This window comes from Equus caballus, chromosome 3 (assembly GCF_041296265.1).
Source record: "Equus caballus isolate H_3958 breed thoroughbred chromosome 3, TB-T2T, whole genome shotgun sequence".
Classification (NCBI taxonomy): domain Eukaryota; kingdom Metazoa; phylum Chordata; class Mammalia; order Perissodactyla; family Equidae; genus Equus; species Equus caballus.
In genome coordinates, this window is record NC_091686.1 from 5,656,631 (window position 1) to 5,681,154 (window position 24,524).

Below are 24,524 nucleotides of genomic sequence, written 5' to 3' on the forward strand. Positions count from 1 at the left end.
AGATGAGCATATTACCCAGTTCTAGACAATGAGATGTGAAGGGGGATCTATAAAGACTTGTGACAAAGGTGTCTCTATTTGTTGGAGAAAAGGAAAGTCCCCTCTATTTCTCTGGACATGGTTGTATCCAAATGAGACACCTGTAAATATTGCAGTAATTTAGTGGCCAGCCTGAGGATGACGCTAAACATTCCTGAGGGCAGAACAAAGAGAATCACAGAAAGACAGAACCAGAGCCCTAGCACACTGCACCTGGAGCCTGCCCTACCATCGGGCATTTTGTTACATGAAATAATAAATTTCCCCATTTTTTAAGCCAAAAAAAAGCAGCATGCTTTGATGTCTTTCAGAATGGTTCCTTTTCCCCTCCTCCTGCAAGAAGCACGAGAGGATTTTTCTCTGATATTTACTGTGAGAATCTAGTTGAGCTGTTGGAGTTACCACTCGTCAAAGTGTGAGGGTGCCCCTATAATGGGGTTTCTCTAGAGTTTTTAACTCTCAGACCTGTCCACACTGAGCCTCCAGCAATTCATTCATTATGGTTCTGGCTTTCCTACCCCTGCATTGGTTCCAAGGCAGTTTCCATTCACAAGTCCCTGCTCTAGGCACCTGTGACTCCCTGGGTAAGCCTGTCTGTCTCTCCAATCTTTGAGCCAGCAGTTTGCCCTGTGTCCTCCGCTTTTATAGAGCCAAAAAGAATTGTTGATTTTTCAGTCTATTCAGCTGTGTACTTATTGTTAGAATGGAGTGGCAACTTCCAAACGGAACCAGAAACAAAGTCTGTATTACTTTTAATGAGAAAAAAATTAAGTTCAGGTAATAGAGGATTTTGGCATTTTTATTGGCATGATGAGCATGTTTTCCCATGTTTTCTTCAAGTGCGGTTGGAGGTTGGGAAGGAGATGGGGACAAGGAGACTTTCCAAAAGGATTCAGAGGAAGAAAAGAAGTGTCAGGAAGTTTATTGAGATTTTTAAGTAATCTTTTCTTCAAAGTCTCAGTTTTGATGCTCAATTTATTTGCTGCTGCTTAATTCAGGATGTTAACCAGTCCCTAGGCACAACGATACTTCCTCCTTACTCTTTCAAAAGGTGTCAGGCATGGGACAAGAGAGATAACCTCTCTGGGCAGGAAGCTATCGGCCAGAGAGCCCAGAGAGGGCCCAGTGGAGTTAATCTTTTATTTGAAGAACCTGTCTTAATCATTCTCCATCCCCCACACCAGCCCAACCACAAGCCCACACACTTCCACACACCAGGAAAAGTACAGCCTGACCTGTGTCTCTGCATCATGGGTGATATTCTCCATGTGAGCTGAATGCATGAACGTGACACACTGTCATCATAATCAGTGGCTCTTGACAGCCATGGTGTGGACAGCGACAAAGACTCTCTCCTTGACGTAACTCTAGTCAGATTCCTGTAAGCCCTAAAGCCCTGATGTTGAGTTCTTTTGTTGGACCGTTCAGTTTAGTTTTAGCAAGAATCCTGCTAGGTCAGTTTAGCAAAAATCCCCCACTCTTGATATCTGATCAAATTCCTCATCTTCGACTCTCATCACCCTCATCCGCCTTCAGCAAGAATCATGTTGATTCAGTCTAGCAAGAATCCCCCTTGCCTTGATGTTTCCTCATAGTAATTTTCCATCCGCTTACCCCTGCCCTCCTTCTTGGCTATAAATTTCCACTTGTCCTCTTGTATTCGGAGTCGAACCTGATCACTCTCCTACTACAAAATCCCATTCTAGTAATCCCCCTGAATTAAGTCTGCCTTACCATCCTTAACAAGAATCATGAATAATTTTTTCTTTAACAAGATGGATAGGGGTAAAACTTCTCCAGATCAGGCAATGGCCTTGCATACCCTGAAAAAGACTCAAGTGTGATTCAGAAACACACCTCTAGAAGGACAAGCTCCACGCTCACTCAACCCCAAGAATCCATCTCTCCTCCTGGAATTCGCTAACATCACTCTCTTGAGTCTTCTCCTCTAAGAAAGCCAGTGATGGTACAGTGGCTGTATTTGTTTCCAAGGGCTGCCTTAACAAAGTACTAGAAACTGAGTGGCTTAAAACAACAGAAATTTATTCTCGGTCCAGGAGACTGGAAGTCCAAAATCAAGGTGACAGCAGGGCCATGCTTCCTCTGAAGCCTCGAGGAAAGAACCCTTCCTTGTTCCTTCCATCTTCTGGTGGCCGCAGGTGTTCCTTGGCTTGTAGCAGCATAACTCCAATCTCTACATCCATCTTCACATGGCTTTCTTCCTCTACATCTCTGTATCCAAGTCCTCCTCTCCCTTCTCTTACAAAGACACCGGTCATTGGATATGGGACCCACTAATCCAGTATGACCTCATCGTAACTTGAACACATCTTCAAACCATATTTCCAAATAAGATTACATTCTGAGGTTCCAGGTACACATGAATTTGGGGGGACACTATTCAACCCACTACCATGGCTAAAACCATGGCCTCTAGAGTTCAAATTCTTGCCCTGCCACCAACTAGCTGTGTGAATTTCGGCAATTCACTCAAGGTTCACGACTGTGTTGTTTCACCAATAATGTGTGAATTTTACCCGCCTTCGGGAGCTACCGTGAAGAGCAGATTAGACAATGCTTATAGAGTCTTTGAGCACAGTGCCTGGCACTTGGTAAATGCTCCACACATGGAAGCCATTGGTCATTATCTCCCATCAATCTGATCTTCGGCCTTCTCCAGCTCTTTTGTGGCTTTTCTACCCCACTACCCTTTAGATGTTGGTTTTTCCTCAGTTCTTTCCTTGAACGTTCTCTTCTTTCTGTGGGCAGCCCCTCCCTTCAGGGAGCTAATCTTCTCCAAGGCTTTAACTGACAGTGTGTTCTGATGACTCTCTTGGGAGAAAAACTTTCCTTTTCTAACTTGGGTCCAGTGCTTGGGGGCCTGCAAATTTAACTGGAAAAAATACAGATTAACAGAAGAAAAGACAAGATATGTTTTCACACATGCAAGCAGGAGAGCACACAGAATGGAAAACTCATGGGATTGCCCAAAGGAAAGGTGGTTTTTAGGGCTTTAACAGGAGAATATGGAAGTTTCTGTTGAGCTTTTTGATGCTAACAGGTATGGGCAGTCTGTCTTCTTGGCAAATGAATTTTCAGGAAACTCCCCAGGAGGGAGGTTAACAGCAGCTGTATTTTCAGGAGGCTCTGCTTTAGGCAGATAAGGGAAGTTCAAAAAGATATCTTTCTGCACTCAAATGTTTTGACTTTAAAATAATCTTTATACCAACTCTGGGGATCTGAGAGGGTCCCCATATTTCCCTCATCTGAAACGTTCCTAGAAGTTTCACACACAAAAAAAGAAGCTAGGTTGTTTGCTGTGGAGAGAGATTCATGTTAGAAATTCTGAGGTAAAAGATCTGCCATGGGGGAGAAGAACATAGATTAGAATGAGGAATCAAAAAGAAAAACAAAGATTAATGATTGGAGCAGAGTATACACACGGTTTCTGAGTCCAGAAGGGAGCCAGTCGAGAAGATTTCTAGATGTTGGGTTCGAAACGTCTTTAGTGAAGATGGTAATGGTAGTGTCATAATCATGGTTATTTCCTGGAGCAAGGCGTGGAAGACACGGGCGTTTGGTGAACTTTCTGAGTGGCCCACATCATTGTGGTGATAAATCCTTTGAAGTTATATGAAATCATCCAGCTTTGACTTACAGTGCTTTGAGAGAAGGGCAGTTTTAGTTCTTGGTGAAAATGTTAATTACTGATAAAATGCACAAGACAGTGGGAGCCACTTTACAAAAAGATGAAAAATAGCACAAAGACAATGAACAGGACTAGAATCTGATAACCCACAAGGATGCCTTATAGTATTCCATTGAAACATAAACTTTCTCTCTACAATCACCTTCTATTTTGATCAAAGATAATCAAAGTAAGATTATTCTTGATTGCAAAATAAGTCTTGTTTCATTGGATTTGGCCTATATCTTTACATAAGTGCAGCAAGAAAGGTAACTGACCACAACGTCTTTTTAAATTTGCTTTGCTGGAACTTTTCATGAGGAATCTCAGATTGTACTTTTAAAAACGTACTTGAGGCTAAGAACCCAAGCCAGGAACTCACCACCAGACTTCATCTGCAGTTCCTATAGATTTGGATGAATGCCTCTCTTCTTGAGGTCCCCAGAATATCCTAAGGTTCCTGGGCCTGCCAGGAAGTGACTTTGCTTACTCACCTGCAAGGCAGAGAACCTGCAATCCAGATAATAGGCCAGTTCTTCCAAGAGGGCTTTGTAAGAATTACAACATGAAGTCAACCTTTATGGTTCTCAGTTCCTTAAAAGTGTCTGATCTTATCTGATTCTGTGCACATCATTCTCCAATATGGCATTCCAGTCAAAGCATTGGTTATATAACCAATTTTTCCAACTATATCCTGTTACAGGAAGGACAGATTCTTCTTGAACTTCTGCAAAGAACTATATTGCCCTGAAAATAAGAATACTCAATAAGAGTTTCTGAATTCTGGAAGGATCAAATAGGGAGAAAAAAGTAAATGTTCCATTTTTGTTTAGAAACATATAATTTTATATATAGCTTCAGAGAAAAGAGTTCCCTATATCCAGAAGATACATAAAGAACCAGCAATGTTCCAACAGAAAATTCATAAAAATTATAATGATTCTTTGTTATTTCATTCAGTCCCATGTAATTAATTCTTGTTCTGCTTGTTCTCGGGTTGGCGGTTTCGTGAACCCATCAGCTTCTCGATTGCAGTTCTGGAAAACTTTCTCAGTCCAGTGGTACGATCTCAAAGTTATTAAAACCATCAGACGCCTATACCACAGAGCACATGTAATAGTCCTTTCCGTGAGTCTAAGATCATCCTTTTGTTGAAGATGAAGCATTCTGGCTCATACCTCATTTCAAGAGCTTTCAGAAAAGCATCAGAGTAAAACAATAACTATCTGTGAATGACAAAAGACTTAAAACGACCCTGCTTAAAAATTTGATGAGGGGCCTGCCTCGTGGCTTAGTGGTTAAGTTCATGCACTCTGCTTCAGCAGCCCAGGGTTCGCTGGTTCAGATCCCGGGTGCAGACCTACACACTGCTTGTCAAGCCATGCTATGGCAGGCGTCCCACATATAAAGTAGAGGAAGATGGGCACAGATGTTAGCTCAGGGCCAGTCTTCCTCAGCAAAAAGAGGAGGATTGGTGGCAGATGTTAGCTCAGGGCTAATCTTCCTCAAAATAAATAAATAAAATTTAAAAATTAAAATAAAAACTTGATGAAAGTTCACTATAAAAATAACACAATTTGACTAAGGAAATTTGATTGTTTTGGTGACATACAACATTTTAAATAATAACTGGAATCATGCCTGATAACATTATACCAGACATATAATGAACAGTGAGGGTATTGACAAATTTCTAGGAATTTCATAAAATTTCTCAAGTACTTATATTAATAACATTATCCATATAAATATAACCTAGGGAAAGTCAAGCATCACTTGGTATTTGACAATGCTTTCCATGCAATTTAACACATCAAATAAACCTGATCAGTTGAACATCTCTCTTTTTTAAAAAGGGAGAGACCAAGAGCTTTTCCAGGGGCCCTTGGGGACACCTCAAAGTCAATTTGAGATCAAGAAGACTTCATTTAGAATTTGATTTGGGGAAGTTGTCAAAAATGTCAAAGGGTTTAAACAGTTATGAACCAGGTGCATAGGTCACTATGCAACAATACTTAGTGGTCCATTTAACCAAAATAACAATAAAAGATTTCAAAAGTAGGGGCTGGCCCCGTGGCCGAGTGGTTAAGTTCGCGCGCTCTGCTGCAGGCGGCCCAGTGTTTCGTTGGTTCGAATCCTGGGCGCGGACATGGCACTGCTCATCAGACCATGCTGAGGCAGCGTCCCACATGCCACAACTAGAAGGACCCACAACGAAATATACAACTATGTACCGGGGGGCTTTGGGGAGAAAAAGGAGAAAAATAAAATCTTTAAAAAAAAAAAAAAAAGATTTCAAAAGTAAATATAGGGAGCAACGCGATTATTTTAATAAAAAAAAAGACAGCTCTTTTAAAAAGTGAGAAGACTCATTTCTCTTAAATAATCAAGAACATGATAAGGACAACACAGGAAATTATTCTAAGACACAGAATCCTTGTTTCCTAGATGGATCATTCAAAAGGTAGAGAAAACCTTTTATAATCTCTTACTAAGAGGACACCAACAACCCAAGAAACTCTGTCCTTTTAAGAGAGAAAATCAAACACTGGTTTTGCATTGGTACACTATTGATATTAAAGCTCACTTTACAAGCTTGCAATAAAACCATTCCATCCTTGCCAGCTCGACCACATAACATTAAAGTCTCTCTCTCTCTCTCCCTCACTCTTGCAGATCCTTTACAACCTTCTGTATGCATTCAGGTTTTTCTCTTTCTCATTCTGGAACAACGTTTAAACAACTACTTTAGGACAAAATTACTCTCTTTTTTCCCTTAACAAAAACATATCTTCACACCTTGTATACTTTTTCTTATCAAAAACACATCCTAGTTTCGTTGCATAATTTTCATACAGGAGTTTTTCTTTTCTTCACCTTCATTATTTCTAGCAGTTTCATTTATATATATTGATTATAATTTTCAACCCTTAGTAACCTTTATTTTCCAGAGAAAACTAGGAAGCAGACAATTGTGAACTGTCTGTCATATACTAGCATCCTATAGTAGATAAGCAAATTTATGAATATACTGTCTCACAATTTCTAGAGGTATATGCCTTCTCATAGCACAATTTCTCAATGTAGCAAAAGAACATGTTTAGTAACAGACTCAAATGTTTTTAGTCTCTATGTAAAAATAAGAAGCCAAAAGCATACAAACTTAATTTATGTTCAGTAATTAACATTTCAATATTTTACTTTATTCAGAATTGACCCAGATGTGTAATCAACAGCTACCATGTAACTTAATTTAGTATAGCTTTAAGGTGGCAAATAAGCAAAAAGATTTGGGAAACTACTTTTAGGCAGATTTATTATAGAACATAGTTATTGTTGAAATAAAGTTTGCCAGAATAATGACTTAATTTGATTAGAATTAAATCTAAAAGTTTTATAATCTTAAACATGTAGTAAATATAACATTAGTCTATTTGACTAGCAAACCCAAATAGAATAAAAACACACACTTGTATCATTCTCGATGCTGATACCTCAGAAAACACAGCTGTTGTTATTAAACCAGCAATATTAGACTAGTCTCATTTACCCAAATCACGCGAACTTAAAAACTTTTGGCTTAGTATTTCAGAGAGTTTGGGGGATGTTTAATTTCTATAAGTGTCTATTTTGTCAAAGTCAATTAGAATAGAGCTTCTTTATTAATTTGGTAATACCATCCAGAGGCAGGAAAATATCATTTATACGTAATATACATACCTATACAGACAGATGCAGATACAGATCTTATAGTTTTCATTCTAAAATTTTAGCCATGAATCAGGCATAAATACAGTGCTATAGACTGAATGTTTATGTCCCTCCAAATTCATGCCCTGAAACTGGAATTCCCAATATGGTGGTATTTGGAGATGGGGCCTTTGGGGGATAATTAAGGCATGCGGGGGAAGCTTTAGTGATGGGATCAGTGCCCCGATAAGAAGAGACACCAGAGAGCTTCCTCTCTCTCTCTCTCTCTCCCCTTCTCTCTTTCATTTTTCTTTCTTTCTTCCTTTCTCAGCCATGTGAAGAAATAGTGAGAAGGCAGCTGTCTACAAGCCAGAAAACGGGCCCTCACCACAGCCCTACCACACTGGCACCCTGCTCCTGGGCATCCTGCCTCCAGGACTGCGAGAAATCAATGTTTGCTGTTGAAGTCCCCCAGCCTGTGATGTCTTGTTACAGCAGTCCAAACGGGCTAAGACATACAATCATCTAAATTTCACTAGTTTATATGTAAGAGTTGATTCTCGTCTTTGCTCCACTATATATTTTGATCCTAATTGTGTTTCTGGCAAATGGAATAAGTTGTTACCTGCTCACCATGGGTGTAAAGCTTTTTACTAATATTTGTGGAGGAGACTTTTAAGATTTTTCCTTTTTTCCTAGCACATAATCTAATAGAGGCTGTGGACTAAATTTTGTTTCCAATTAGTCTTTTTCTTTCTTTTTCAGCCTCAGATGGTTGCTTTTAAGGGTTCCTGAGTCTCTTAAGAGTCTACTGAAAGGAGGGCCGGGATTACCACAGTTCCAGTGACTATATGAAGTTGAGGGGCTGGAGTGGAAGGGAAAAATCTTAGGGAAGCCAGCTTGGGAGATGTAAGCTTTCTCAAAGAAACTGTTGACGTTCTAAGTTATCCTTAGTAAAGTCATGCCAACAAGAAAGGAAGCAGACAATCAGTGCCAGACAGGCAGAGCATACGGTCAGCAGGGATTTGAGAAGGAGGAAGTTTAGTCTACTGAAAAGTTCCCATAAGAGCCACAGGATCAAGTAGGAGAACAGAAAGACCTTGAAACAAAAAGCCAGAAAGAACTTTCAGCCCAAGAGGAGAACAGAGAAGCCTCAAAACCAAAGCCAGGAAGGAGAACTTCCAGCCCAAGAGGTTCCTTCCAAACCAAGACGCCAGACTCTAACCCAGCTTCAGAGAGCATACTCCTTCCAACTGTGACTCAGACCATAAGCATTTTTATGGCTTAACCGTGGAGACAAAAGTCATCCCCAGAGAGGGCACAGAAGATGCAGCCCCATACCTAAAGGTAGCCGGGGATAAAGAAAATGAGGATCTCCATTGCCACAGGTGATAAGCAAAGGCAAGGAGGAAAGAGACGAGGGTCCTTATAGGATGAGATCCTTTAAGATTTAGACTTAGGCAAATCCCATGAGAGCTGGCAATGGTCAGTAGGACACCAGTCACAGATGGGTGCCCAGGCTATTCACATTTCTGCCTGGCTGACTACAAATTCTTGGGGCCTCCAACCTGATGGTTGGCAGTTGACCTGACAACCTGCACCCCCCAGCAGGTGGAAAACCAGATAGAATTCTCTCTCTAATTTCCAAAGCCAAGCTCTGAGGAAGCAAATAACACTTATAGACAGCATGAAACAAAAGAGCAGCACAAGATACAGGCACAAGGCCTACCTATAACAAGTCACAGCATCCAAACAATGAGTCATAACCAAGTTATCGCCTATAAATCTAAAATTTGGAAAACCTTTTTAGAAAAGACAAGGAGAAACTCTTACTGCCCTTACTCGGCCAGACCCAGAGCAGAATCCAAGAGTCTGACTGACTGGGAAAAAAAAGTTTACCTTGGCCCGAGTGGTCAGACGTCCTGGGATCTCAGGGGCAGTCTCCAGAGTGATGAGGGAGTCCCAAGAGTCACATCCTCATTGCCAAGATTTTTCCCCTTCCAGCTCTGGCCCAGTGGTTGAGACTTGAAAATTTAACTGAGAAAAAGACAGATTAACAGGCAAAACCACAGGGCATGTTTCCATAGCTGCATGGGGGAGCTCCTAGTGATGTGGATCAAGGCTGCCCCAGGTAGAGAAGCCCAAGGTGTCCCAGCCTACATGCCAATCTATATGACCCGCTGCATCTTATGGTGTGGATTAGGGCTGCCCCAGGGAGAGAAGCCCAGGGCATCCTGGCCTACATGCCAATCTATATGACCCAATGCACATCTAAAGTTATACAACCACACAATAACCAGACCCACCTGCACTGATACCATTTAATGACTTTTTACATCATCTTTCCTTTGTCTAGTAAAAATAAGTCACATACCCATGCCTTCTAAATTTAGCCTTAACTCTCAACACATTGCAGCTCTTCACTGCCCATGGGTCCTGTCCCCATGCTATTCCATACTATTCTCTGAATAAAAGAGCACTACTGCCAGACTTTGAGAGTCCAAGAAATCTTTCTTTCGACTCCTCAACTCACCGAGCCCGCATCACTAGTACTGGGGAAAAGGTGGGTATATATCAACTTAACAAAGGGAGCGGGTGTTCAGGGCTTCAGTGGGAGAGCATGGAAGGTTCTACTGGGCTTTTTGATGCTAATGGAATGGGCAGTCTGTCTTCTTGGCAGCTCAATTCACAAGAAACTCCCTCGGAGGGGCTTAATGGCAGCTATATTTTCTAGAGGCTCTGATTTAGACAGATAAGGAAATTCAGATAAGATTTCTTTCTGCATCTTCTGTGCACAAATGTTTTGACTTTAAAATAATCTTTATACCAGCTCTGAGGGTGCAAGAGGGCCCCCGCAACTGCCAAATAAATTCCCCAAGTATCAGCCTCTGGAGCCAACCTCCTAGTTCATGTTCCAGCTCTGTTTTTGAGAGCTGAAAGGCTGGGTAAATTACTCAATCCTCTGTGCTTTAATTTATAAAATGAGGATAGGGTGGTGTGAGGATTAAATGAATCCTATATGTAAACCATTTGGAACTATGTCTGGACATAGTAAGAGTGATATAAGCATTTGTCATTATTATTTTTATTTTGTCCTATAAGCATCTCAAACTCAATCCTTCCAAAACTCAACTCTTCATCCTCCCTCTAAACCTGTCCTTTCTCCCAGAGTCTTTCTCACATGGTGGCACCATCATCAGCCTCATCACCCAAGTAGAAGCCTTGACTCTGATGCTGGCCCTGATAGCAGTCCCCCTATATTAAACCCAGCATATGTGGGATTAAAACCAAAGCACTCTTTCCCTGCTTACTCCCTGGATCCCCGGCTCCAGAATCCACTATCTGCCATGGAAACAGATGGCCAAGTTCTCCTACCTGGATTCCTTATCATCTCCTCCTCCTTCCTGCAAGCAGCATCCCAAGGCTGACCGCAGGCTGATGGAAAAGCTCAGACCAGCAAAGCCACTGACTCCCCCCACCTCTCTACAAGCAGCCCCATTCCTCACAAACCTTTAAAATCCCTCGCCTCCCCTCTTTCGGGGAGATGAGGTGAAACGAGAGAAATTTGAGGGCTCACTCTCATCTCCAGGCTGATATCACCCGAAATAAAAACTCTTTCCTTGCCATAAGCCTGGTGTTCCAGTTTTTATTTGGCCCCTCGTATGTGGCAGGTAGGGAACCTATGTTTATAGGCAGTAATAACTCCTCTCTCTCCCTCAACCCCTATGTAAAATAAATCACCAAAACCAGTTGATTTTGCCCCATAAATATTTCTTGAATTTGTCCTCTTCATTCCATCCCTTTTGTGGTAGAGTAGCTTATTGTTCAGAAAATATTCACTCCCCCAACCCCCCAGCCCCCGTCCTACCTCCATGAGAGGAAGGTACTTTCCTGCCCTGTTGATGTTGGATTTGGCCGTGTGACTGGCTATTGGCAATGGAATGATAGAGAATATAACTCTGGCCGTGCAGTTAGACTTGGTCTCTTGTGCTCTTGCTGTTTGTCATGTGAACACATCTTCAGGTAGTCTAAATCATCTGAACCACAGTGACACACAGACATGTGAACAAGACGAAAAAGCTTATGCTTGTGTGCCAATGAGATTTTGTGGCTGGTTGCAAATTAGCTATAAATAGTAATAGCTACCTGATAGATCTTCCTTTCCTGAGTCAGGCAATTGCCTCCTAATTGGTAATCCTGCTTCTAGCCTTATCCTCTCAATTCCATCCTCAAACAGCTACCCAGGTACTCTACCTAATGTACAAATCTGAGTTGATCTGATTTACTCAGAACTCTTCAAAAGTGACAGAAACCAAATTCAAGTCACTGTCAGCAAAAAAAAAAAAAGTGAGAATTTATTGGCTTGTGTAAAGCATCTAGGAGTAGAATTAGACTTCTGGCACGGCTGGATCCAGTTGACCAAATAAGTTCATCAGGAACATGTCTCTCCTTCTTTCGGCTCCACTCTCCTCTGTGGATTCATTCTTAAACAGGTCATCCCCAGTGGTGGAAAAATTGCCACTAAGAAGTTTCAGGCTTAAATCTTACAATTTTATTAACTCCAAAAGAAAGTGAATACTTCTTTCCTAATTGCTTCAACAAAAATTCCTGGAGAAGACTCTCATTGGACTTGTTTGGGTCAGATGCCCTTCCTTGAACAAATCACTTTGACCAGGAACATGCAGTACTTGGCCTGGAGCCTGAGAATGGGATCGGCCCCACCCAATTTGGTAAACTGACATTGGGTAAGAAAAGGGTTCCCCAAGGGGAAAAGATGGGATTTGTTACCAGAAGGCAGGATACCAAGCAGTCAAAAGCAATTGATATCCTAACATCATTCTTCTACCTAAAGCCCTTCAGTGGAGTGGACTCCTCATCACCATTAGGATGAACTCTGAGTCTCTTGGTGTAAAGTACAAGGCCCTCCATAATTTGATCCTTCATACTGTTCCAGCTTCACCTCCCTGTCATTGTGTGACGTGCCCTTCAGGCTCCCACAACACTGCACATCATGCCCTATGCAGCCTCCAATCTTGAGTCATATGTTCCCCTTCTCCTGAAACACACATCCTCTTTCCCTGGCTAACTCCTACTTACTCTTGAAGGCTCAACGTGGATCTTATCTGGGCTGGAAAGCTCTCTCTGGACCACCCTGTTCCAGGCTGTGCTCCCACAAAGACATGCTTCAAAATTTTAACACTAAGGGGTTTAGCATAGCATAGTCACCCAGTAACTGATAAGAAATAAATGAATGAGGAAAGAATAAATGAATGAGTGATAGAGAAGAGTAGAATTTCAATAAAAATTTGCTTAATGAATGGATTTGGTTTAAAAGGGGAAATTTATTGCCTCCTATAACTGAAAATTCCAAGGGAAGAGCTGAATGAATGGAGAGAGAGCTAGATAGATGAATAGCTGGAAAGATGGATGGATGGACGGATGGATGGAGGATGGGTAGATGAAAAAATGGATGGATGGATGGACAGATGGATTGGATGGATTAGATGGATGGATTAGGTGGACGGATGGATGGATGGATGGATGAACAACTGGAAAGATGGATGGATAGATGGATGGATGGACGGACAGATGGATGGATGGATGGATGGACGGACAGATGGATGGATGGACGGATGGACAGATAGATGGATGGATGGATGGATGCATGGATGGATGGTTGGATGGATGGATGGATGGACAGGTAGAAGGATAGGTGGATGGATAATTTGAGTAGTAAACCAACCCCTCGTCTTTCAGTAGTTTGGGAAGTAGGCTAGAGCAATGACTTTCAAGTCATGGGCAGTCTGTGCAGACCTGTCTTGTGAGAGGTTAAAGCTATGTTTGAGCAAATACAACTCTAACCACTTTCACCAGGCACTTGAGCCTCAGAGGGAGACAGATGAATGATACGGGGCCCCATTGGAACAATTGGAATGTCCTTCGACAGAAACTGGGTGCTTTTTCCTGAGACAGATTAACTTCCTGGCAAATTGCAACATGCTTGCCACAGCTGGAGGTGGATGAAGAATCCTGTTTTTAAAAGCCCTCAGAGATCTTGAATTTAATTAAATGAGCACTTTGCACTCTCCCAGAAGGAAGTGAAACAAACCCCTCTGTTTCTGAACTTGAAAGGACCTGGAGCCTTCTTCTTTTGATTTGGTAGGAAGCTGTGAGTTCCGCCTCTCAGGGGCTGGTGCAATAAGCGGCACCCTGCCTCAACGCCTCATCACCAGCTGAGAACTGTTCCCAGGAGCCCTGAGGGTGGACAGTGTGAGCAGCTTCTTATCAGACACAGCCCTGTTTTGCAGGATGAATTTCCATCAGGAGGGAGGAGGGAGAAGAGCAGAATTGTCTAAAAAAAAATTGAAAGCAGCTACCAGAGCTTGGCCTATCCCCAGTAAACTGTAAAAAAAGGCCCCAAACTTCCTGCCCCCCAGCTGCAAGCCCAGGCCTGTTTCCTGGCCTACGGACCATCTGCCACCTCCAGGGACGGAGCAGAGCTGTGGGCCAGCTCACGGGGCCCCATCTCTCCTGCTCCTTCCTTGGAAGACATCAGGCTCTGCTGAAGCAAAAGGAACCTTCTGTAGTCAATTTTCAGGCTGAATTACTTTACCTCTTGTCCTTCCTTCCTTCTTTCCTTCTCTTTAGCCCAGCTGCCCTGTCATCTCAAAAGATTCCTATTCAGTTTCTGGGGTTTTTATGGCCAAAAAGAGGGGTCATTTCCAGTAGCTTGCTGCCTCGCTTTCTCTTTGTCTTTCTTTCTCTCTCTTCCTCCCATTCTTGACTCCATCTCTCTCCTCCCCACCCATACCCTCCCCCACCGCCACCTGAGTAAAAATAAAAGGCCCTCAATGCATCACCCAAGGTACAAAAGAGCAACTCCCAGCTGACCAGTTGCCTACTTCTCCACAGGCAGGTAGGTCCTAATGAGTAAAGACAAATGGTCCCCACGAGGCACAGGCTGTAATGGGACGTGATTTCCATTTATTCACAGAAAGACCCTCCACTTTAAGCAGGACTCTGCAGTAGTTAGCAGCGTGAATTCAGGAGCCACGCTGCTGGAGGTCAAATCTGGGTTCCGCCCCATATTGGTTGGCCCTACTCAGTCAAGTTACTTAACCTCTTGGTACCTCAATTTCGTCATCTCTAAAATGGGCATGGTTGTGATGGTTACCTTAAGCCATCCATGTAAAGTTGCCCGGCACAAGGCAAGTGCTCTGCAGCCTCTCTATTCAAGTGTCCTTCAGAATCACACCCGCCCCTCCCTGCTGATCCTCTAATCTCGGATCCTCGATCCTGTCTCTCAAATGTGTTGTGTCATCACTTATTTGCAAACATGTCTATTTGATTTCAAATTAAAACACTTTTGAGTCAAATTAAAAACAAGACACATGTAGGGGGAAAAAAGAAAGGCTGACAGACATGTTAGTAAACAGCGAAATATTTTCGAAGGCTGGATACAGAGAGCTCAGATGCCAGAGGGTGCAAATTGACAGACTTTGGATATGAGGAGACACATGAATATCAGCAGAGGGACATTGCTCTGGGATTAAAAACCCAGGAACACAAATCCCTCCTCCTTCCTTCCCACCAGCTCTCAACGCTCCACTTACTGGATGATCAAGGCCTTGTGGCCTTCCGTTTACGTGATCACAGTCTGATCCTGATTGTTCCCATAACTCATTAACAATTCTCCAAGTTAAATATTAAATTATTCATACGAACAGTGTGGAGTGAGCCAAATGCAAAACCTTCCTGTTAGGGATGTTGGCTATTCAGCCAGCTATTGACAAAAGGGAGAGAGAGAAGGAGAAAGAACTGAGAGCCACACACCCCAATGGACGCCATGACCACAGAGCTTTCAGAGTTCACGGTGAGGCAGGTGGGGGTCCCTGGACAGTCACAACTCAGCTGCAGATAGTCACGAGAACCAGAACAGTCTGTCATGGGGCTCTTCCATTTCCAGAAGCTGTGGAAAAGGCCCATGATGTGGGAAGACTTCTCTTGTCCTCTCTACCGGAGAGCTGGGGAACCAGGATTCCTCACGGCCTCATCTTCCTGGAAACTCCAATGAGCAAAGGCTGATGAAGGTAACTTCTGAAGCCTGATTCCCAAAGGTGGGGATGTCTCTCTCCTCCCTCTATTCAGAGCTTCTCAGACTGGGGCTTGTCTCAGGTTTCACTGGCCAAAGGCAGTTCCAGGACCCAGGCGAGGGTCTGGCTCCAGAGGACAGCATCTCAGCTCTTCCGCTCAGGGGCGCCATCCTGCAACGAGGCGTCTTTGCCATCTGCTGCCTCAGTGCCAGCCTCCAGGTTTGGCTCTTCTCCCGCAGGCTGTTCTCCAGATTCCTGAGACTCCCCCACAACCTTGGTGCTCTTGCTAGAGTGGCATCCCATCTCAACCGGATGCTAAGGGCTGAGCGCCCTGGGATGTTCCAAGAAGACGCGAGGCTGTGCAGCTGATCCTCGGGTGCCGGAGTTAAATAACCTTTCCTCAGAGCACTGTTGAAAGAGAACTGGTTGGGTTTCTATGGTCACCGGGAGATGCCAGGTCCCATCTGCATACTGAGGCCCCCCTGCATGGGCTGGGCCGGGCCTGGACGGCTGCCCTTCCTGCTGACCCGGCGAGTTCCAAGCACTGAGCCCCATTCATTCCCCGGAAGAATTCTCTTTTGTCTAACCTTTAACTTCTTTACAAGTTACAACCCCCCACCTAGTTACCTGTAAACACCAGGGCGTGTCCTCACAGGGCAAGCCCCGTTACCACGCAACTAGCCTGGGGTGGGGGGGGGCCCTCCCGGGGTCACATTCAGTTCCGCGACTCACAGACCCCCCGCTGGGAGGCCGTTCCCCTACCCTAGAGTGCCAACCCCACCTAGGGCTGAAGAATAGGGAGGGCTAACACCGAGGACTCCAGGGGTTACCCAAACATGGAGGGAATGAAAAGAACTAGCAGGCTAGCAGGGACCGAGGGCCACTCGGTGCCAAGCACAGTTCACATTCCTCATCTTGTTTAATCCTCACAACACCCCAAAGAGGCAGATCATATTATTTAATCCTCGTTTGACAGATGGAGGCACTGAAGCACAGAGATGGAGTAATTTATTTAAGGTAGTTACTAACAGCCAGGAAATAGCAGAGCTGAGATTTGAGCCGAAGTCATCGGATTCCACTCTATCACTACGTTAATCTATTTTAAAGACCCCATCGGCCCATCTTCACACACCATCAGAGATGTCATCGGCTTCCTTGGCCTGTCATTGCTCTTTTAATCTGGGACACGTGGGTTGAGGTTTTCAAAGCTGTGAATGAATGATCTCTGATGTAAATACTTCTAGCGAAGCCTTGCAGGCTACGGAACTGAAGTGAGCCCCTCCTGAGTTCTATTCCACTCTGATTTTATTTTCTGATCACCTCACTTTCCTTTTCCTAACTCTAAAAAAAGGGCCTGGTAATCCTAACCCAGCTCCTAGGAAGCTGGAAAGAGGATCAAGCAAGTCTGTGAAGTGGCTTTTCAGAAAAGCACAAAAATTTATTCTTTCCCACATATGCACAAAGCAGTCAAAGGTGACATCAATTCCCCTCCACTTATGGAGGACTGGTGCACGCCAGCCTCTGACACTTACATAAGTCCTTTCATCTACTCCTCACAAACAGTCCTAGGAGACAGTGTTGTTGGTTCCACTTTAGAGTTGAAATCATTAAGTCCAGAGGCGTTAGGTCAGTCACGCGCCTGGTAAGCAGCAGCTCAGGATGCTGCTTCCCAAGCCTGTGACCCCCCCATTCCCTTTTCCCTCTCACCCCCACCCCTCCATGCGCCCCATCCTCCTCTCCCCACCTCTGGTTAATACCATTCATTCTCCTGGACCCGGGCATTCAGTGATCTGCAAGAACATGGTAAAACTCCCCTATAAATCACCTTTCTTTGAGTGAACGTCTTGCCAGCTGGGCTGGCAGAGTAACAATTAGGAATACATTATGATACTGCTGACTTACCTCTCCCACATAAATGCCAAAGTACAGTTTGGGGGTGTTAGGGTGGAAGAGGGAGGCTCCATTTGCCTTGCAATTAAGAGTGCCTAATTAAGGCAAATCCTCATTTGGATATTGGGATCCTAAGCTAACAATCCTCCTGTGAAGTCTCCAAATTAATCATGCTTAGCCCAAGTGAGCACAAGAGACAGGCAGCAGGAGTTCGCAGGAGCCAGGTAAACCTTCAGGTTGAGCTTGGGTTAGTTTAGAGACGTGGTCGGTGGGAACAGATGAGAGCCCTTTGCTAAGCGAACCTGTGAGAAGCCCCACCCTGCCTGTGGCCCCCACACCCGGGACCAGTTACATAATTTGTGGGGCCCAGTGCAAAATTAAAACATGGGCCCTTGTTCAAAAATGATTAAGAATTTCAAGACGACGACAGTAGAACTTTAAATGAAGCACGGAGCCCATGAAGCCAGCCCTGCCCACACCCAACCTCCTCAATTCTCAGAAATGGATTCACCTCTGATGAGGACTGCAATTTGCCGGATCACCAGCTGTCTCGGCCTAGGGGACGTTGCCCTAGGAATAGAATGAGACCAAAAGAAAGACAAGAAAAGAGAAATGGTGTATGGACAGCCCAAAGATGGATGGGACCTCGGTAGGACACTTTCAAAATATTTTCAGTTTTAGACTGCTTCCTTAGCTATTACTACCTACAAAATGCAGCACACAAAAAAATACCAACATAGAAAATACAAATAAAAACTCCTTGGAAAAAATACTGACAATACCATATGTTGGCAAGGGTGCAAAGCAACTGGAACTCTCAGATAGTGCTGATGGGAATACAAAATGGTACAGCCACTTGGGAAAACAGTTTCTCACAAAGCTAAACATACACTTATCATAGAACATTTACCTGTATTGGTCTGCTCAGGCTGCCATAACAAAATACCGCAGACCAGGCAGCTTAAACAATAGACATTTGCTCACAGTTCTGGAGGCTAGAAGTCCATCACCAACATGCTGGCAAATTTGGTTTCTGGTGAGAGCTGTCTTCCTGGTTTGCAGACGGCCAGCTTCTCGCTGCATCCTCACTTGGCCTTTCTTCTGTGCTCACAAAAGAGAGAGGGCTCTGGTGTCCCTTCCTCTTCTTATAAGGACAGCAGGTCCGTGGGATTAGGGCCCCACCCTTGTGACCTCTTTTAACCTTAGTGACCTTCATAAAAGCCCTATCTCTAAATGCAGCCACACTGGGGATTGGAGCTTCGACCTATGAATCTGGGGAGAACACATCAGTCCATAATGTTATCCCAGGGCAAAGAAAACCTATATTCACACAGAAACTTGTACAGGAATATTTCAAGGAGCTCTGTTAATAATCAGAAACTGGAAACAACCTGAATGTGAATGGATAGATAAACTATGGTACATTCATATGATGGAATACTACTCAGCAATAAAAAGGAATAAACTATTGATAATGTAACAGTTTAGATGAATTTCAAAGACACTATGTTGAGTGAAAGAAGGCAGTCTCAAAACGTTACCTACTGTTTGATTCCATTCATACGACATTCTTGAAAAGACAAAAATACAAGGATGGAGGGGGCCAGCCGTGTGGCCAAGTGGTTAAGTTCGTGTACTCCAGTGGCCCAGGGTTTCGCCAACTCGGATCCTGGGTGCAGACCTACGCACAGCTCATCAAGCCATGCTGTGGTGGCTTCCCACATAGAAGAACTAGAATGACCTACAACTAGGATATACAACTATGTGTTGGGGCTTTGGGGAGAAAAAAACCTAGGAAGATTGGCAACAGATGTTAGCTCAGGGCCAATCTTCCTCACAAAAAAAATATATGGATGGAGAACAGATCAGTGGTATCACTACAAAAGTGACGGGTTGAAGGAGTTTTTGGGGTGATGGAACTGTTTAGTATCCTAATTGTGGTGGTAGTTACACAAATCTATCCATGTGTTAATATTCATAGAACTGTACACCAAAATTTTAAAAAGTCAAATTTGCTGCATACTAAGAAAATTCTTTTAAAAATTTAAAGATCATCTAAACAAAAAAACAAATAAAAACTGTTTGCAAGGAACCTAGGGGCTTATTTGCCATCTGGTCCTAGTTCTCAAGATCATTTAAAATCCTTTCTTTTCTGCTTCTCACTTGAACAAACAAACAAACACACCTGCCCCTAATTTTGCTCAACAGCTGTTTATTGAGCTACATGGTACAAATTTCCATTTGGGGTTTTGCACAGTTTCTAGAACCTTAGTGAATCGCATTTAAGGGGGCCTGGGTGTGGAGGCCGAGAAGGCTGTGTACAGAGGGCCACCATACAGCCATGATGTGGGTCAAGAGAGTGGCCAGCCCAAGACACCCTGCAGAAAGAGAGCTGGGGGAACAAGCACCCCCACCTCACTCTCCTGCCTCCCTCTGGTCTCTCCCAGGGCTCCCATGGGCCAAACTCAACTTGAAGTCAGTGGGCATAGAAGCGTTTGGTCTTGCCCATTTAGGTCAGCTGTCCAGGACGCAAAGCAGGGTGGAGAGGAATGGAAAGTGGATGTGGAGAGGCAACCAGAAGTCCCTAGCTCCTGCTCTCAAGGGCCACAGAATCTGTTGGCGGAGGTAACAGCTTCACAGGGAATAAAACTACGAGGCAGAACGCAGTAAGTGCTTTAATACAGGGAAGGGGTCACACTGGAAAGGGGATAGAGGAGGGTTTCCTGGAGCTGGACCTAGAAGGATGAGCAGAATATCAGCTGCTGGAGGAGAAAAAGGACATTATGGCCAAAATGAAGAAACGCAAACCTCTCCCTAGGAGTTCAGTTTAATTCACTCCTTTATGGAAAGGCAGCTAAAAATGGTCACGGTTAGAAGCAACACTGTCAGCCTAAGAGGATCCTAGATGCTCTCTAGGATCTAGGACCAATGTCAGCTAGAGAATCCGTAGCATTCCATAGGGATGGAATGCTAATTCTACAGTGTACATGCTGTGTGGCCTTCATAAAGTTGCTTCACATCTGTGACTCTGTTTCCCGGACTTTGGGGAAGAGTCAATGAGACAGCATACATGTCATCTTGCTATTACACCTCATAACATCTGGCAGGGTTTGCAGATGCAATTCATGACCAAAAAGTGATTAGCTTACTCCTGCCAATCACAGATATACAGTGACACCAAAAGTCCAGTTGCCATTCAGTCCACAGGGTCAGCCTCACAAGACCAAGTGCCCTTCCTGGGATGGGCATCCGGGCCCTTCCCCCTTGGTCTCTTTGGCATCCCTCCCTCCTTCCTTTTCTACCCCTCCTTCTGCCAGGGTCCTGACACCATCCTGTACATGTTCCTAGAGCCCCCCTTTCTAGCTCCACCCACTTTGGACAATAGAAGAGTCTCACCCTTTTTAATAGAGCATCACTCTGGAAGATAAATAAGACCTTTCCTACTGAAAATAGGCTATATCTCATAACATAACTGCGAATTTATTAAAAAACAAAATGAAACAAAATTCTCCCTTTCAAGGAAGGGATGGGCAGAACAAAAGAACAAGAGGGATAAATGGAGAGCAGCTGGTCCATCCTGTCCCATAGCTAAAACACAGTGTCCAGCACACAGTAGGTGCTCAATGAACACTAGTGAAGCACTCAAAGGCAAATGTTCTGCAGTCGGGCAACCCAGATTCAAGCCCTGGCCACACTACTTGCTAACTCTTCCACCTCAGGCAAATGAGTTGAGAATTATGAGTCTCGACTTCTTCACCTGTAAAATGGGGAAAATGACAGTGCCAACTTCATAGGATTATTGTGAGGATTAAACTAAACAGTCAATCTAAAGTTCTTAGTGCTTAATACCTTACAAATAATAATAATAATAATAATAATTATTATTATTGACTCTGCTTCTACCTCAAAGAGACCACCTATGGAGAAAACAGACCTGTTGATAACTGTAGTTTCCAAAACACTGTGATTATTGGAACGGGAAAAATGTTAGGAGAACTCAGAGGAGAAAGTCTCTTGGAGGCTTTTAACCTCATCAGGTGATGCCTGACGTCAGAATCCTGGAGGTTGTAATCTAGGACCTTGCCTAGGCATGCTTTGAGGGACGGTGGGGTGAGGTGCCGGGACGGAGCTCTTGCAAAGACTGGTACCAGAGCGGTCTGGAAGTGACTCAGAGACACTTGAAAGTGAAAGAATGAGAAGTGGACCTGTCAGCTCTTCCCTGACCAATTCACCTTCACCAGGGCACCTGCCTGCCATGAGTAGGCTGGGGCTGGCCCCCGTCAGTCACACACACACGCACACACGTGCACATGCACAAGCACACGCTGCCCCTTGCCCTTCCAAGCATTGCCTACAGGTGATACCTTCTCCTCCCCCTCTGCCCTTGGTGGTCACTTCGACCAGGTTACACCAGCACAGAGAGGCCAAAGATTAAGTAGGCACACACAGGTGGGGGATGGGGAAGTTGGCACAGACCTCACTTTCACAAAGTGTCTCTAATATTTCCACTAGTGATGTTAATTATCCCCAGATATCACACAGATAAACTGCCAGGATTGAAAGATGACATTCCCCGTATAACTCTGCAAAACTTCTATTCACCGCCAGACACACTGCCTTCGGTGCCCTATAAATTCATATTTTTTTCTATAAATCCTGTACTTATCCTGTAAAGAGCTCAATTACATTGTATTACATTTGTGTGTGTGTGTTACAAGTGTTAATTTGTTACATTAAATGTGAATTCAACAAGGACAGAGATTTGGGGGTGTTTTGTCCTACGTGGTATCCCTTGTTTGTAGAAAAGTGTTTGGCACATGGGTGCTTAGTTAACACTTGTTGAACGAAGAAATAAATGAAATGTAAGCACTTGGAATAGTCCACCAGTTTTGTAACCCTGTTTTGGCATGTCTTCACAGAAAAAATAATAAATACGGGAAGCCTCAGGAAAGGAAGGCGGCTGAGGGTGCCCAGTGCTCTGAAAAAGCCTGACAGTGGGACTCCCCTGGAGGCTGCACTTCGTTGTCACCTGATCTTAATTATCAGCTAATAGGTTCTTAGCCTAGGGCAGGTTTACACCCCCCCACCCCCACCCCCACCCCCACCCAGACAACGACTAAGGGGTGGCTACTGACATTAGTGCCAGGGAGTCGGAGCCTCTAAATGTCCTGCAGTGCCAGGACAGCCCCAACCAAAGAAATGCTAGGGGCGCCCGGGTGAGAAAGATTACCTGGGTTGCCAACTCCTAAGGGACCTGACGGTGTCCGCAGCTACACAGGGTCTGACGCAGACTGAGTGTTAATAAAGTTCAGCCAAAGAGCCTGAAGGGAACAGGGTAGGAGGGCAAAATGCGGGCGGGGCAGGAGGGATGTCAATAATAAACGGTTGCTGGTAGGGGAAAGGCCTCCGTAGGCTTGAGAGAAACCCAGTCCCCTGCATCTTCTGATGCTCCCAGCATAATTAAAAGAGAGGCTTTGCCAAATTGGGGTGTACTGAAAGCTTTTGGATGGAAGGAAAGATCGCTAAGTCCAGCCAGGAAAATCCCAGTACGGATCCCCGGCCGGAAGCCAGGGCCTGGCTGCCCCTCCGTGCCCCTAAGAGAAAGTTCAGCAAGTTCAGTTCCCAGCGCCCTCTAGGGAGGGAAGGTGGTCCCACCCAGCCGGGATCCGCGCCCGGGAGCTCGGCGCGTTGGAAACCGCCCACGTGGGCAGCCCCGGCGGCACTTCCGCCCGGACCGCGCTCCCGCCTCGCGGCCGCGCGCCCACTAGGTGGCGCCTGCGCTCCAGCGGCGCCCCCGGCGCGGAGGCCAGCTCCCGCGGAGCCCGGCGACACGCCGAGCCCCAGCCCCAGGATTCCGCGGACTGGAGCGCAGCGTCGGCAGCCGAGGTAGGATTCCCGAGCCCCGGGCCTCTTCCTCGAACCTCTGTGGTTGGGGTGGGCGGCGCGGCGGCCGCCGAGCCCCGCGTGCGGTCTGAGCGGGGAAGTCGGAGCGGCCACACGTGTTGTTGCCTAAGGGGACCCGGGGACCCGCGGGCTCCAGGCTGGGCCTAGGGGCAGGCAGAGCACCAGGTCGCTGCACGCAAACCTCTTCCCCTAGCCTGCGCCCCTGGAAAGCCTGCCCAAATCTCCGCACGGCAAGTCCTAAAAGGAAAACGCAATTCCTAGTGCCCAGAGCGACTTCAGCTTTGGAGCTGAATGCAGAAAAGACCCGGAGCCCCATTTCTCAAACTTGGCTGCTCACTGGAAACGCTCGGGGAGCGTTAAAAAAAAACCTGCTGATGCCCCAGTTCCACCCCCTAGAGACTCAGATGTAAGTGGTCTGGGTTGGGGCCTGGATATCTGCATTTTTTAAAGCTTCCTAGGAGATTCCAGCTAGGGCTAAGTCATAGGGCCCTTGATCCAAAGGGTTAGAGAAAACCTGAGGACCGGTGTTGCAGCCCAGAATGCTGATTCTTCCCTTTCTCCCCCTCCTCTTGTTTAATGTGCCTTTTAAGCAGGAAATATCTCTGCCTTTGAGCTGTCAAACCCAAGATAACAAACCAACACCCTCCTTCCCAATAGGGCTGGTTCTGAAAGGGTTGAACCGAAAGTGGGCAGGGAACAGAAAGACGCTGATGTGGAATATGACAGAAGACTCACTAGGGAGGGAGGGTGGATCCCACAGAAGTTCAGGGGGCCTGCTGGAGCTGCCCCCATCATTTTGGTAGATGTAGTGAGCAGGCAGAGTAAGAGCCCTTAGAACTAATAAATATGACCCCTTATATTTATATAAGAGCCGAGTAGTTACCAGCGTGGGCCTGGAGTCCCCAGAGCCAGCCCTTCCTTATGTGACCTTCGAGAACCCATGAAACCACCGCTAGCCTCGGTTTCCTCATCTGCAAAATGGGTACGATAGTGTAAACCTCTTAGAATTGCCAGGAGAATTATTAACAGTGAGAAATAACGTTTCCTACGAGCATCGCTGGGCCAGGTGCTGCGCTAAATGTTTTCTGTGCGTTGCCACAGTGACCCCTCACCATAACCCACAAGGCAGAACTGTAATGACCCCATTTGATAGCTGAGGAAGCTGGGGCTCTGAGAGGCCAGGGAACTTGCTCACAATTATATAATTAATACGAGGCAGA

The 24,524-nt window shown here is 45.0% G+C and overlaps 2 protein-coding genes across 7 annotated transcripts in view; one reads left to right on the forward strand and one right to left on the reverse strand.

Moving 5' to 3' along the window:
* Positions 1 to 2,061: 2,061 nt before the first annotated feature.
* Positions 2,062 to 23,109, reverse strand: CHD9NB (CHD9 neighbor). Of its 4 annotated transcripts, XR_011437304.1 has the most exons (4): positions 22,631 to 23,109; positions 18,311 to 18,501; positions 9,317 to 9,454; positions 2,062 to 4,474 (listed from the first exon to the last, which is right to left on the reverse strand). XR_011437304.1 is itself a non-coding variant. In XM_070262938.1 (2 exons), the coding sequence occupies exon 2, from the start codon at positions 15,811 to 15,813 to the stop codon at positions 15,655 to 15,657; it is 159 nt and encodes a 52-aa protein (XP_070119039.1). In that variant the 5' UTR covers positions 15,814 to 15,918; positions 22,631 to 22,755; the 3' UTR covers positions 15,520 to 15,654. The 4 variants fall into 4 exon arrangements, 2 of the variants coding, with proteins under 2 accessions (XP_070119039.1, XP_070119040.1); XR_011437305.1 differs by lacking the exons at positions 2,062 to 4,474; positions 9,317 to 9,454 and adding an exon at positions 14,812 to 15,918; XM_070262938.1 differs by lacking the exons at positions 2,062 to 4,474; positions 9,317 to 9,454; positions 18,311 to 18,501 and adding an exon at positions 15,520 to 15,918 and having other exon boundaries at positions 22,631 to 22,755.
* Positions 22,774 to 24,524, forward strand: part of CHD9 (chromodomain helicase DNA binding protein 9) — a 232,292-nt gene continuing 230,541 nt past the window's right edge. The window contains exon 1 of one of the 3 annotated variants that reach the window (XM_023636982.2): positions 22,774 to 23,286. The gene's annotated coding sequence lies outside the window, so the exon portion shown is untranslated. The remainder of the gene's footprint in view (positions 23,287 to 24,524) is intronic. The other 2 variants (XM_023636978.2, XM_023636977.2) reach the window with 2 other exon arrangements.

Bases quoted from the DNA above. Each gene is read 5' to 3' on its own strand.
- CHD9NB (XM_070262938.1), bottom strand. From the start codon at position 15,813: ATGGGATGCCACTCTAGCAAGAGCACCAAGGTTGTGGGGGAGTCTCAG.